This window comes from Pundamilia nyererei, unplaced genomic scaffold, assembly GCF_000239375.1.
Source record: "Pundamilia nyererei isolate P.nyererei 1_Seehausen unplaced genomic scaffold, PunNye1.0 scaffold00010, whole genome shotgun sequence".
Taxonomy (NCBI): Eukaryota; Metazoa; Chordata; class Actinopteri; order Cichliformes; family Cichlidae; genus Pundamilia; species Pundamilia nyererei.
Window position 1 is genome coordinate 490,824 of NW_005187411.1, and position 14,411 is coordinate 505,234.

General features: G+C 39.5%; 1 protein-coding gene across 1 annotated transcript in view; it reads left to right on the forward strand.

Annotated features, from left to right (window-relative positions):
• The first annotated feature begins 4,866 nt into the window (after positions 1 to 4,866).
• Positions 4,867 to 14,411, forward strand: part of keap1a (kelch-like ECH-associated protein 1a) — an 18,178-nt gene continuing 8,633 nt past the window's right edge. The window contains exons 1-4 of the mRNA XM_005723702.1: positions 4,867 to 5,407; positions 10,335 to 11,193; positions 13,469 to 13,668; positions 13,759 to 13,915. Of these exons, the coding sequence (XP_005723759.1) occupies positions 10,981 to 11,193; positions 13,469 to 13,668; positions 13,759 to 13,915 (570 nt within the window). The 5' untranslated portion in view covers positions 4,867 to 5,407; positions 10,335 to 10,980. The remainder of the gene's footprint in view (positions 5,408 to 10,334; positions 11,194 to 13,468; positions 13,669 to 13,758; positions 13,916 to 14,411) is intronic.

The following is a 14,411-nucleotide window of genomic DNA, read 5'->3' on the forward strand; positions in this document are numbered from 1 at the left end:
CACCCACTATCATGTATTTATAGGCATCTTACTGCGAAAGAGAGTGGTGTGGTGTTCGCTTGAATTAAGATAAGACCTTTATAATTTTACTGCATTGTGAATGGACTAAGCCTAGACTTAGTTACCCAACCTAGCAGGTCAAACAACATACTGAAACTAAGATGACGATACAGAAATTCTAGTCAAAACCAGTTTCTTTGCAACACAAATCAGCATGGCTCAGAAAAATAAACTAGGAAATAGTCAACTGAGCTAGACAGAATTTAAAAATCTGCATTGCTCATCAATTACTGGCAAATTCTTTCACGGCATTGTGAATCATTTGTTGTGTCTTTAACTAGAAGCCGAACCTTCAAGTGAACCAGCTGACATCGTTTGTCACGATATGATGCAACATTTCCAATAGTGGCAATATTTGCAGGTAGATTTTGGATTTGAGCTCTTGGTGTTGTTGGGTGTGGTGTGCCGTGCAAAGATAGTATTGTTACCAAAAGTTACGAGGAGACTTCCTGAATGTCACCTTAGCTGACTCCATAGGCAATATAACGCTGAGTGATATTATGTCAAAATGCTAGTGGGCTGAGAATTATTGTATAAAGTTTCAAAGCAACAGGGTGCCGGTTTAGCTCGCCGTGATGAGTTGGCGGCCAACTGGCCTGGGTTCGAATGTGACCCACGGCCCTTTGCTGCATGTCTTTTCATTTCTATCATCATGCAAAATTTTCCCTAAACTCTATACTCGTCTTTAGTTAAACATAAACCAAAACAACAAAACATAAGAAGTTGCTGAACAAGTCTGCTCAAGAGACGCTAGTACCTCATTAATTATTTTGCAGGAGTTCCCGTTTGGTTTTTTGCAAGTCATTCACTTTGCGTGTGCTGAGCTCTGTGTTTATGTTCTTGGAATTAAGTCAAGCACCGAAAGTGTGGCCATTTGCCAAGGGTGTGGCATGTCACATCTGGTGCAGCATTAGATATTCACTGACAGGATATCAATGTATATTTAAGGCCTGATTGTGTTTGATGTGGCTAGGAACATCATGTGTATGTCTGGGACAAGAGAGTAAGGACCCAGGTGTGGGAGGAAGAGGAAGTTACTGCAAGTCAATCATGCTGTTTATGTATCTTAGGTACTAGGATATCACACTCAGAAGAGTAACAGAATTAACCCTTTAGCATGTTTTCATTCTAAATAATCATATTAAAATTTTGTATTTTTCAAGACACTTTTATACATACATTAACTGTGAGATAGTCAAGGAAACAAAGTCACTTAATCTGGCTGAACCAAAGTTAATGGATCACCTGGGACTATTGAGACTTAGAAATGTGAACCCTGACATTATCCTTTAAATCCTGTTAAGTCCGTGTACCAATGTATCTCCAAAACGCCAACTATTCTTTAAATGACAGTAACCAAGTGATTATACGGAGGTTATTAAGAACCTTTTCTGCACAATGCTGTATTGACAAATTGTGCAGATCACCCACGCAATACAAGCTGGAGGATATTGCTAAGTGTCAGTATTACTAACTGCCATCACCAAAGAGGCTTTAACAAATCATCAGACTGATTTTTGAATAAAAGTAGTAACTCAGATCAACTGTTAAACAAGTCAAACATGGCTCTTTTACTTCTAGCTTTAAACTTGCCCATTAGCTGACTCACACCTCACACGCTCACTACATTCACTCCCAAATATTAAAAGGAAAATTCTTTGAGATGGGATAAAACAGACTCATTCCATTTGATGTATGTGCACCGATGATCAGTGTTTCTACACTGAACAACAGTGTGCTGTCACATCTACACTACTGTGCAAGATTTTTGAGACATCCTCCATTTCTTCATAATTTGTTTCTAAGGTGCTAGACTTTTGTTTTTTAAGTGTTGTTGAGCACTAGTTTTCTGAAAGTCTTTCACAGTTTTGGGGGGTTTTTGGACCTTGACTGTCTTTTCACTCATTTTCAGTCTAGTCCTTGTCCCTGAGCATTTTCAGAAGATTAAAGAAGATTTTGCTTGTTGTTGTAGTTTGTTAAAGTTGCTTAACATTGACCTACGAATCATTTAAGCATAAAAAACAAGGGATGTTGTGCCTACACATAACAAACAACTTAACAAAGAATCCACGTTAAAGTGTGTCTTTAGGTCCTTTGTTACTAGCAGCCTGTAACAACAAAGCCCAATTTGTTCCTGTTTCTTTAGCTGAATCTATAAAAAATGCCAAAGTGATATGATAGTATGCTATTTCATGATAGTGTTTTTCCATCAATAAGGTGATTGCCAAAGAGCTATTAGCCAATAACTTGGCATATCTCAGCATGGTGTACAGTGTTCTTCATTCATTTGAGGAAATGGAGGACAAAATACATGACAGGCCTAAAACAGATGAAAGACATTTCTTAACAAATAGGGGGAAATAACACCAAAGGCCTCAGATATTCAAATTTTTGTACTTGTCACATACACAGTTCAACATGCAGTGAAATGCTTGTGTACGAGCTGTAGATAAGCTGCAGACATAGCCGCGCCATTCCAGGGCTTGGTTTTAGCATTGGGGGTCTAGCCAGGACCCTTACAGGATACCAGGTAGGAATCAAACTTGCAACTCCCACGCCGAAGTTGTGTAGCCTTACCACTACACTATTCAGCTGCACATAGGACATGAAAGATCCATTTGGCCCATTAGTTGATCCATGAACTATTCACCAAAGCCTCATCAGAAATGGTGTCAGGGGATGGATGGCTGTCAAGAAGCCATTCTTAATGAGCTATGCCGAATTACACAAGAACTGGACTGAAAATCATTTGCAACAGGTCTTAAGGAGTGATGAGTCCAAATTTGAAGTATTTGGTTCAAATTGCTGTCAATATCTAGGGAGAGGTTCAGGAGAGAGGTACAACAGTTAGTGGCTGCAGCCGTCTGTAAAAATAGTGGGGCTGTATTTCTTGGAGATCTTGTCAAAACTGATGAAATTATGAATCCAGAAAAATAACATCAGCATTTGATCCACCATGTAAAACCATCTGAAAAGCATTTGATTGGTAATTGCTTCGTTTTTCAGCATGACAGTGATCCCAAATATGCTAATGCAGTAACAGTATACCCAGATAGAAGAAAACACAATGAAAGTCACGGATTGGCCTTCCCTGAGTCCAGACGACAACATTATTGAAGCAGTGTGAGATCATCTTGATACTGAATAGAACAAAAGGCAGCCAACACCCAAAGAGCTTTGAATGTTCTCGAAGAAGCCTGGAGAACTGAAGACTATAAAGAAGTTACAGCAAAGCTGGAAGTGTGCTTAAGAGTTCAGGCTGAATAAACGTACTGAGAATTGTACAAACTCTTGTTTTTGCCTCATGTCCTGCACTTTCATTTGCATGTCCATGTTTCAATGACCTGTTTCTCAATTTCCTAGAAAATATAATGACATGAGGGATAGTCCAATGACCCGAAAAACCCTGATAAGCCACTTCCAGAATCTCCCCTGTTGTGTTTTTTTTCTCCTATGATACCATACAAGATACCCAAACAATTTATCATTTTAATGCCTTGTTAGGACTCCAGAGATTGTTTTGTGCTATTTAGAAGAGTCCGATCATGGACTTGCTAAGGGTAAGTCTAATTGTTTGAAGCACATTAAAATATCAATTATCTATTTCTCTATGCAGACTGGTTCTTTTTATCATGGCACACATTCTTTTTCTTGAACTAGGCTGAGGTACATTGACCTCTTTCTGTGTTCAAAAGACTCAGAAAACAAAGGAGAGCATTATAAAAACTGGAAAGTCATTTAACAGGCGTCATCACGCTTGCTAGAGAATTCTTTTCTTTCTTACTTGTGTCCAAACATATTGTTGTCCTTACACTTCTGTGAAACAATGGTCCTTTCTTCTTGGGACAGCTCTGTCGTCACACATACAGTTGTGGACAGCGGTTTACACACTCATCATGGGCATGAAGGTCAGCTTTGGGCTTTGAATGATTTCTTTGAACTGTTCTTTTTCCAGGGTGGACTGAGTGCATACCACAACAAGTTGCACCTCAACCAAAAACATTTGGGAACTATCAACAAGTTTCTGGTATACTTCTGGCTGGATATTTAATCACTCTTCTTGATTCTGAATAGGAATGAGGCTGGGGCTTTGGGAAGGCCATTCAATAACCTTAATATTATCCTTCTGTATCCTTTCCAAAATCAGTTTTGATGTATATTTGGGATCATAGTCCTGCTAGAACACATAATCAAGTATCTCCTTTTCCACAAAGATCGTCTAAAACAGCCCAGACAAAATTATTGTCAACCCTTACATGAGGTGACATGTGGACATTTCATTTCAATCAGACAAGCATGAAAAAGACAAAAAAAATAACCCCAAGCATGGTTAAAGTAAAGGCTTAAATAACCTCTGTCCCTATGCTGACAGTTAAATTATCAGGAAGTATAAAGTCAACGAGTCCACAGCCACCTCAGCTAGACGGGGAAAATAAAAACAAAAAACTGTCCACAGGCTGAACAGAGGGAAACCTTCAAAACAAGTTTCTCTAAGATTAAAGTAATCCTGAGGAATTATAGAGAATGGACACATAAAGGAGCTCGACAGCTCAAAAAGCATGCAGGTTTTTTTTCTGTTTTTTGTACAGATGTAACAAATGACATCCTTTTTTGGTATGACATATCTTAGCATAACATAACGACGCAGGGATTTATTGAAACTCAAAGCCTGCATCTAATAGCGCCAAAGAATAAAGAAAACAGCGGACCATTCTACCATGGGCCCTGAATTTAATCCATCTGAACGAACTGCAGGAAATGTTGTGGATTTCCTCTGCAGCTCACTCTCCTGAGAGAGAGAGAGTGTGTGTGTGTGAGTTTCGGGTTGTTGGATAAAAGATATGTTGTTGTTATTCTCGCTGAAGCGCGTTTCATCTGCGTAACTACTATCTAATTCCTGAAGCCGCTGTCCTGCCCCAGTCAAAGTTCAGTTTCACTTTGAGGAATGCGGCGTCCGACTAGTTGCCGTGTAGGTCTGAACATGCGTAGTTATTGCCCCGCACAATGTTTGCGGAGTGAAAAGTTGCAGTGTCATGTTGGTGTGTATATTCCTCCTCCCCCAACACCAGCACCACCAACAGCACTACAGCCTTTGGACGTCGGCCCTCAGCGACTCAGAGCATCGACGAAGTTCACAAGTGCACATTTGTCCCTTTGACGTGGAGGACGAGATATCAGCGGGTTTCCTGGTAGGACGGAGAGATCCGTGCAGAGAAACACCGGCGAACACTTATCGTGCTGATTGGGCAAGTCTTGCGTAACTTGTTTGAGTTGGCGTCTGTGTGAATGCGCCCCGTTCTCTTGCGACGGAGGAGTTTTAGCGGCTGCCGACCAGGTGTTTTTGTAGGTAAGTGAATCTGCAGCTGTTAGAGAATAAAACCAGCGCGGACGCGCCCTTCGGTTGGGGGGAGAGAGGAAAGGGGGATCGCTGTGATGTGTTTAAAGACGGTTCTCGTGAGTTTGTGATCCTCCAGCAGCACTCGTGACATCACTATTCCGACATTAGCAACGTTCACGGACAGGCTGATCCCTCGGCTGGGGTAGTTTGTACGGTTCTTGTTGAGCAGTGGAGTTTATTTCCTCTCCTGGTGCGCAGACTCTTAAAGGGGAATTGAAACGTTTGCTTTGTCGCCTTTGCATGCGGAGCGCTGAATGCTGCTGCTGTTGTGCCTTTTATTTGTTTTTGGTTTTGCAGATAAAATCAAATATATTTTGACTAAATTGCAAAATTCAAATAGAATCCGGTGGAATTTTGTTTAGGCGGTTTGATTTTAAAAAGTTGTTTATTGTTCAGGACCAGTCAAACGTAGGGATATTTACTTGATATTAGTTCTCTAAATCATTCTTTTGACGCAAGAAAATGTTAAAGAGGTCTCTATTGCTGTGCTTCTGCATTTTAAACGCAGATCCGGTGGCCATAGTTCGTTTTCTTGATTCGTTTATTCAGAAAAAGCTAACAGTCCCCAGACCAGTTTTAAATCATATAAAAAAATAAAAATGTTGTCGACCTTTTAAAAAGGAAATTCCATAAAATGAATAAAAGTAGATAAAATTTTTAAAGAAATAACTGTAGTTCAATTTCCCGTTGAGTAATTAATTGAATAAGGGAATGATAAATGCAAGTTTGTTGATTAATTTGCGAATCCGCGTAATTTTATAATAAGAAGAAGATGAAAGGGGGGAAAAGGCTACACAAGTCCCAAAAGAGCATGCTTTTTAGGATAACAAGCTATTTTCCTACACGTTCCACAACAGGCTTGATGTGTATTTATTGTTTCTGTCTCTGGTTGAATGGCACACACAAATAAATTGTAGCTCTTTTTCAAATATTTTAGGCTGTGTAGCACTTGGCCAGGGTTTCTGTTTATTGAACTTCCTTACAAGAAGCTTGGGAACTACTTATTTCCTAAATTTCACCACCTCCAGTGTGTCAACTGTTTTTCCTCTAAAGGGAGGGAATGTGATCAGTGCTCTCTGTTCACCAGCAAGATTACACAAAATATCTTAGGCTGAATGTCATGACACTCGCTAAAACGTGGGAGTGCAAGCAAAGGGAGAACCTGTTCAGTTTAGCTGGAGATCTGCATCCCTCTCAAATGTGAGAAATGAGGCACTGGTGTTGTCTGATTTTCTAAATGATGTCCATTAGACTCTTTAATAGGTCAAATACACATTAACGCAGATATCTAATCCACCAATCAAATGGCAGAAGCTTGGTGCGTTCGGGCATCTAGACATGGTCAAACTGAAGTTCAAAGCGAGCATCAGATTGGGGGGGGGAAAGGTGATTTAAGTGACTTTAAACGTGGTGTGGTTATTGGTGGAGATGGGTTGGTCTGAGTATTTCAAAAACTGCTGATCTGCTGAGATTTTCCACTCAACCATCTTTAGGTTTTTCACAGAATGGTCAGGAAAAAAAGATGATGTCCAGTGAGCGTGAGTTTTCTCTGTGAAAATGCCTTGTTGATTCAGGAGGACAGAGGAGAATGGCCAGACTACTTCGAACTGATAGGAAAACAACAGTAACTCAAATAAAAATAACATAGCAACTGTGTAGAGGTGCTATCTTATCCAGAGAGAGAGAGAGAGAGTACACATTAAATGAATGATCACATCTGGAAATAGGCCTACTTCCTTTGGTTTAGGTGAGGGTGCTCTGTGCAGAAAGCAGGATACATGGCATTCACTTCCTTGGACAGTTACCTGCACTGTTCACACATAGGTGCAATCGAACATCACACGGACATTGGTTAGACTTTGTGTTATCACATGCACTGGTCTACAAAATTCAAGCTTGCACAGCGGAACTTGCTTACGAGTGGGGTTTTTTTTTTCCTTGTTGGGCTGTTATGGCTGAGTTAACAGATGTTTCAATTTTTTTAAAACACTACAATCATCCCGTGGCATTCGACTCCAGTCTTCCTCTTTTCTTCCTTTTCTTTTTTTTTCAGAAAATGTGCTTTTGTCATCATCAACATTTGTCTCGAGAAAAGTCAATGGTGACACGAAAGATGACACAGCAGAGGCGCTTTTGTCACTACTGTTACAAAACATTTCGAAGGATGTGCACTCATTACAGCTCAGCAGTTTAGGACGATATTTATTTCAGTTTTAATCTGTTTAAAAAGGTCGTTTTGAAATAAGTAATTCAATAACATTTCTAAACAGGAAATTTGCCATAAGTGCTGACTGCACCAGTTACTCTACTGTTCGGGATGTACGGAAGCAATCTGTAAATGGTTAACTGTCTGCCCCATTTGTTTCTTCTCAGAAATTCTGCAGTAAGAATGGCGTGTGATTTATGAAAAGCAAACTCATCTGCAGCCGGAATCAGTGGCTTCAATGCTTCTCTTTGTTTTTAGTGTCAAAAGTATGACATCATCTGACAAAAAACTGCTTTTAAAGAAAAAGGAAGAAAGAAACTCCTTAAATCAAATTGAGGAATTTGATTTAAGGAGTTTCTAAATGCAACTAAACTAAACTGCACTCCCACTGCGGTGCTACCGGTGAGGACCTCGGTCAAACAGAACCTTCATATCTAGCTAGAATCAATAAACTGGTCAGACCAAGTGTCATATCAGCGTTACTGTTTTACTCCCTCCTCGAGTGGACTTCCCCCTCTTATCTTTTTTTTTTCTCCATCATTTTACTGTCATCAGTGTGTGCTTCCCTGAAAATCTCATTTTTTCTGCCCTACCCCCCCTTTGTCTGACACATTGGGTCATATGACCAGCAAGCAGGCTGACTAACTGTAGGCTGAGATGTGAGGTAGCTGGTGGCTGAGTAGATTTAATTGTGCAGCTCTGCAAATCCCCTTATCTCTAAACCACCTTTTGCTTTGACTTAAAAAAAAAAATCTTCCAAAATGTGTGTGGCAATAGTATTTTAATTATGCACGCGTGTTGCCAAAAAGCTGCAAATGGTGACATTTTGCATATAATAGTCAAAAGGATCTTGCATGGTTTAGCCTTCAGCGGGGCCTTGATTTGTCCGCCTTAATGCTTACATGTTTAATGATTCCAAGGGTTCTCACACAGACAAATGCACTATATCTACCAGGCAAGATAACAAAAGTCCTTTCTTCATCTCCACCTCATGAGCTGATTTGTTTTGCTTCAAGCTGGAGCAGCAGCAACTGACGCTGGCATGCAGGAGATTTTACTGTTTGCTTGACAAGTAGCTGATCAAGGTGTGCTGTTCTGCATAAAGACGTGTGCTACAAAATAATTGTTTTTGTCTTTTATTTACTTGAATTTTTTCATAATTTGACAGCTTAATGCATTAATTCTAATTATCTTTAAACCTGTTACACAAAACCTTTTGCATATCTCTTACATAAGACGTAAATAAGTTTGTAAGTTGAGAGGACACCCTGTAGCAAAAACAAAACTTTGGGCAAACAAACTGGCCTCCAGACAAATGGCAGTCACTCACGCTTCCACCATTGCTTGGTCTTTAGTGTCAGTGATTTCAGTGAGGCAAATGCCTGATGTTGGAGCTTACTGACCAGACCTCGTCCAAGTTTCTGATTTTAGATTAATTCTGATAGGGTATGGCCACACCTAAGGCTTTTTCGCTATCTGTTTGATAGGTTTATTTTGGGCTGCTGCCCCCGAGACCCGGCCCCGGATAAAGCGGATGAAGATGGATGGATGGATGGATGGATGGAGGTTTATTTTGGTTTATCAGGCTAGTCAAAAATATAGCGAACTTAAACATTACAACTTAAACATTTAAATCGCATATTGAGAGTTTCAGTGAAAGATGCGAAATGCAAGTTCGATTTTTTGAGCCTCTCAAACAGGGAGCTATGTATAAAAATGAACAATTCCTGAATAGTTAATGCAAAATCTTTGGTGAACATCTTGAATTAAAGTCATAAATATGCACTTCAATCGAAGCTTAATGGTTTGATTTTAAATTTACTTAAATAGTGGATTAAAAAATACAAAATAAAATAAGTGTCATTCTCTGAACATGTATAGACCAATCTGGCAGGTCAGTATTACGTTAAAATAGCAAGATATACCACATACATCAAAATATGCAAGTTAAAAATTAGCATGTGCCTGATGACTCATTTGGATAGATCAAAGTTGCTTTTTTTTTTTCTTTTAATAACTATATTTAATTATTATCCTCAGGTAGCATGATAAAAATCTATATATACTATAGGGGAAGCTGAAGGACTCTCACTCAGGCTTACTGGTGGTTCTAAACTGGTCATGGGTGTACCCCACCTCCTGCCCTGTGACAACAGTTTAAAAAAAGTTTAAGGACAATGATAACAATAGCTTGAAAGTCATTATCTGGTTGTGTCATTTCACTTCTCTTAAATATCAGTCCTAACAAATCTGTATTTAGCCAGATGTCACTCTATGAGGATAAAATATCACATTTAGTCATATGGAAGCCAAAAATGAAATCAAACAATAGAAATTAAATAACACAAAATCAAAAAAGTACAAGGATAACTGGTTTATATGCAGACTGTTAACCTGCAGTTATGAAAATCTTAGAAGAAATCACAAACACAGTGATTATTTCCTCGGCTGAAAGCTGTGTCATAAAGCAGTTCGTCACAACACGTTTTTTTCGGATTCATTTGTAAGGAAGTGAAACCCACAGTGTGTCACAGTAACACACCCACATACGCATAAGAAAAAAATGCCCTATCCAGAGATCTTGATTATATTTGCTTCTTTTTAAATCACTGAAAAACTCTCAGCTTTCCTAACACCCTCTCTCTCTCTGTTTTACCCTCTTCTCTCCAGGATAAGCATCACATGAGTTGAAGAAGAATCCCTGCTATGATACAACTGATTGCAGTTGCACACATGTGCCAACCGCTTCCTTTTTTCATGTAAAAACGCTAAATGGCAGAAGACGTTGGAAAACGTCAGAATGGACTACTTTGAAAAGCCTGAATTCTTTCAAATCCGGACCAAAAGTAATTTCATGATCGTTGCTTTTGCTTTGGGAACTGTGTGACACAAATATTGTCAGTCATGTCAGATGGGGCAGGATACGTGGCTGAGCGAGCCTTATGTGGTTCACCGTCAGTTTACAAATACGGTTCCTTGCTGTATTTCTGCAGAGAAACGCATGACTTGAGCTTAATTTTTGCAGCATCTGGACATCTTACTTCACCTGCTGGCTGTAGCAGTGATCACCGATGGAATGTACTATTACGCAGGGGGTTGTCGACATGCTAAAAGACTATTTTTGTGTTGAATGTTTTTTGGCAAAATGGAGGAACTGAGGATACTTGCACACTGTAGCCTTTACCTACTGATGAGTTGAAGACCAAAGGAACTTTCTCTGTTGAAAGTTTGAATCCAATGGGATAAGAACTAAAAACGTTTGACTGTAAAAGACTGTATCACTGAAAAACTAGATCTAAAGTGCTTTCTCCCCATAATGCACTGCCCTAAAAAGAAGAAACGTCCAACATGCGACTCAGATTTCTCAGCTATTGCAGTTCCCTCTATGCGTGGGTCTGGGTATCTTGACTACACCGTCGAGAACCATGCTTCAAGGGCCCTGAAGACCATGGATGAGTTCCGGCAGAACGAACTGCTGTGTGATCTGGTGCTGCATGTCACATACAAGGAGAGGACAGTCGACTTCAAGGTAATGGGTCGTGTTTGAAGTTTTAGAATCATAGTGTAGTTTGTGTTGTTGGGTTATTTTTTTTATGACAATTTAAATTTAATACAAAGGTCAGCATTTAAAAAGTGCTGCTGAAAAACAACACGCAGTGACAGCAAGTTTTTCCATTTACATTTTAGAAACTTGCAAAGTGCATGCCAAATATAATAAAAGGCTCTCGGACAAGTTAAATATATAAGAGAATAATTATTCAAAATGATTCATATTAATGTGAACCCTTTTTTTTTTTTTTTTTTTTTTTTTTTTTTTAAGCGTAAATAAATTAAAAAAACAATTTGCAAATCTTATAAACCGCATTTTACTCACAATAGAACGCAGAAAACATCAAATGCTCAAACTGAGTAATTGGACCATTTGTAAGACGGTATTTTGAATTCGATGGCAGCAACATGTCTCTAAAAAAGGACGGGGCCATGTTTACCACAGTGTAGCATCACCTCTTCTTTTAACAACACTCATTAAGCCTCGGTGAGCTGAGGAGATCAGCTGCTGAACCTTTGGGAGATACGTTGTTCCATTCTTGTCTGATATAGATTCCACCTGCCCGTCAGTCTTGGGTCGTCTTTGTCATATTATCTCATTTCATGTTTTCAGTGCAGGCAGACCAGTGTAGCACCCAGACTCTTCTACTATGAAGACATGCAGTTGGAATAGATTCCATTTGCAGTTTCGCGTTGTCTCGCTGAAATATGCAAGCCCTTCCTAAAAAAAGACGTCATCAGAATGGGAGCATATGTAACCTCTATACATCTTCCAGCATTGATGGTGCCTTGCCAGATGTTTGATCTGGCTATTTCACAGGCACTAATGCACCCTGATATCATCAGAGATCCATTAAAATGAGCTTTGGTCAAACGGGATGTGTGTGGATCATGTTCACATATGGCTCCTTTGCACCATTTGTGGATGGGACAGTGAATTGTGTTCACTGTCCCTTCCATCCAACCCCCCACCCCCAATACAAGAAGGTGTGGTACCACCTCTCTGTTTAAAAATTGTGAGTCTCTGTTCCTATGAGTATTACCCAGTAGGCAGGGGAGGAGACATGCCCAGCTCTACCTGCTTCTCAGTCCTCCAAATGTCGTTCTTACTTCCTTTGAAAGCATCCTTGCCAGGGTGGCCCTCTGGTCAAGCCCTCTAACTTCAGCCATACCTGTTATCAGCAGCTCTCCTCTAAATCCATGCACTTCTTAGCCCAGTTAGTTAACATTTAGTGGTCTGGAAAAGTAGGCCCAGAGGATCTGTTAATTTTTAAGGCTAGAGTAACTTGTAAGAACCCCTTGAGCGATCTTATAATAATACACAGGTTTTAACCTTTACTTTTTCACAAGGGATTAAAAAGGAAATGTCCACAATTTAGACTTTTTGAATGCAGGATATTTAATTTACGCAATTTAGCAGTAGCAAAGCAAAAGCCAAATTAAATAAATTATACTTAATAATAATTACTTAAGTGATTTAATTAACTATGTTAATTAATTGCATGTTTGACTTTATAATATAACACGGAAAAAATGAGAAGAGGAAAAGGCAAGAAATATAAAAACCTATTCATGAGTCCAGAGTGTTCGGGCAGTGGTTGCTCCTCTGGCATTTCTTGCTGTAATTTCTAATTGTGGACTCCCAGGGCCAGATGTTTACTGCCTATCACAAAGAAACTAGAGCAAGAACAGCTTTGAATGTTCCTAGGAGCCCTCTTTTATCCTCTTTTGCTCTTTTTGGTGTCTACAATCTCCTTATTTTAAGTCACACCCTATTGCTTCTCACTCTCTCTGGGACATTTCACATACAAGATTTAAAGCCAAATTCAAACATCAAAACCACTCCATCACAATGGTTTCTTCTTTTCTATGTTGTACTTCAACGTGACCTATCATTAGCTCCATCACGAATGACTATTCAGTCACGTATGAATATACTTCCCTTCATGTCTCATGCAGTTTATGCTATTTTACTTCAGTGGGATTTATCATTAGCTCAGTCACTGGAGACACTAATCTGCCAAGGTCGAAGCTGAATCGCACTCACACACACAAAATCCACACATTAGAACAATTGTCATTACTCTAACTACGTTTCATTTTCAGCCTTTTGTTCTCCCAGTTCCAACTTTTTTTTTTTTTTGGTTGCTGCCGTCTAATTCAAAATGAGCTCATAATTTTTCTTGGATCGCTTGTCATTCAGTTGTTGAGCACATTTCCAGTGTTTCATTATCATCACAACCTTTTTCTTTCAGGTTCACAAAGTTGTGCTGGCCTCCTGTAGCTCCTACTTCAGAGCCATGTTTACCAGCAGCTTCAAGGAGTGTCACGCTTCGGAGGTCACCCTGCGTGATGTCTGCCCTGAGGTGGTCGGGAGACTTATTGACTTTGCCTACACCTCTCACATAACAGTGGGAGAAAAGTGTGTATTGCATGTGCTTTTGGCTGCTATGAGGTAAACATATTTTAGACCCAGACCACTGTGTTAAGTCATATTTTGAGGTGAAGACTATAATGCTCCTCTGCTTCTTTTACATCCTGCAAGGTATCAGATTGAGGATGTGGCAAAGGCATGCTGCGATTATCTGATTAAACACCTAGAGCCAGCTAACGTCATTGGTATCTCCCGCTTCGCTGAGGAGATCGGTTGCACAGAACTGCATCAACAGAGTCGGGAGTACATCAATACACACTTCAGTGAGGTAACAGCACATGCAACAGCTTTACGTGCAGTTATTATTATGAGAAACTGTGTCTTTTATCTCAAATTATTCTCGCGTAGCTAAAAAGAAGTTGAGCATTAAAAATGCTGAAGTGCAGTACTCGTGGTTGTCTCAGGTTACTCTTATACACAACGGCACCCATGTGGCGGTTTATATGGTATCAGTGGAAGTGAACTTTGAAGATTAGAACCTGATTGTTAGTATTCGTATTTATTTATTGTCATTGTCAAGAACAATGAAATTGCGTTTGGGGCTTCCATACAACCCAAAAAAAAGAAGAAAATAATAAATACCCCTTAAAACCCAAGTGTACATATTTAACCCAGTGTGACTCCAATGCAATAAGACAATCCTTAGCAATAATGTTCGTAGAAATTCAGACAAAGACCTGAGAAACATGACAAAGTACAACAATGCAACCCATTCAATATTATTGTACTGTGAGATATGATATCAGATATGATAGTTATCTATT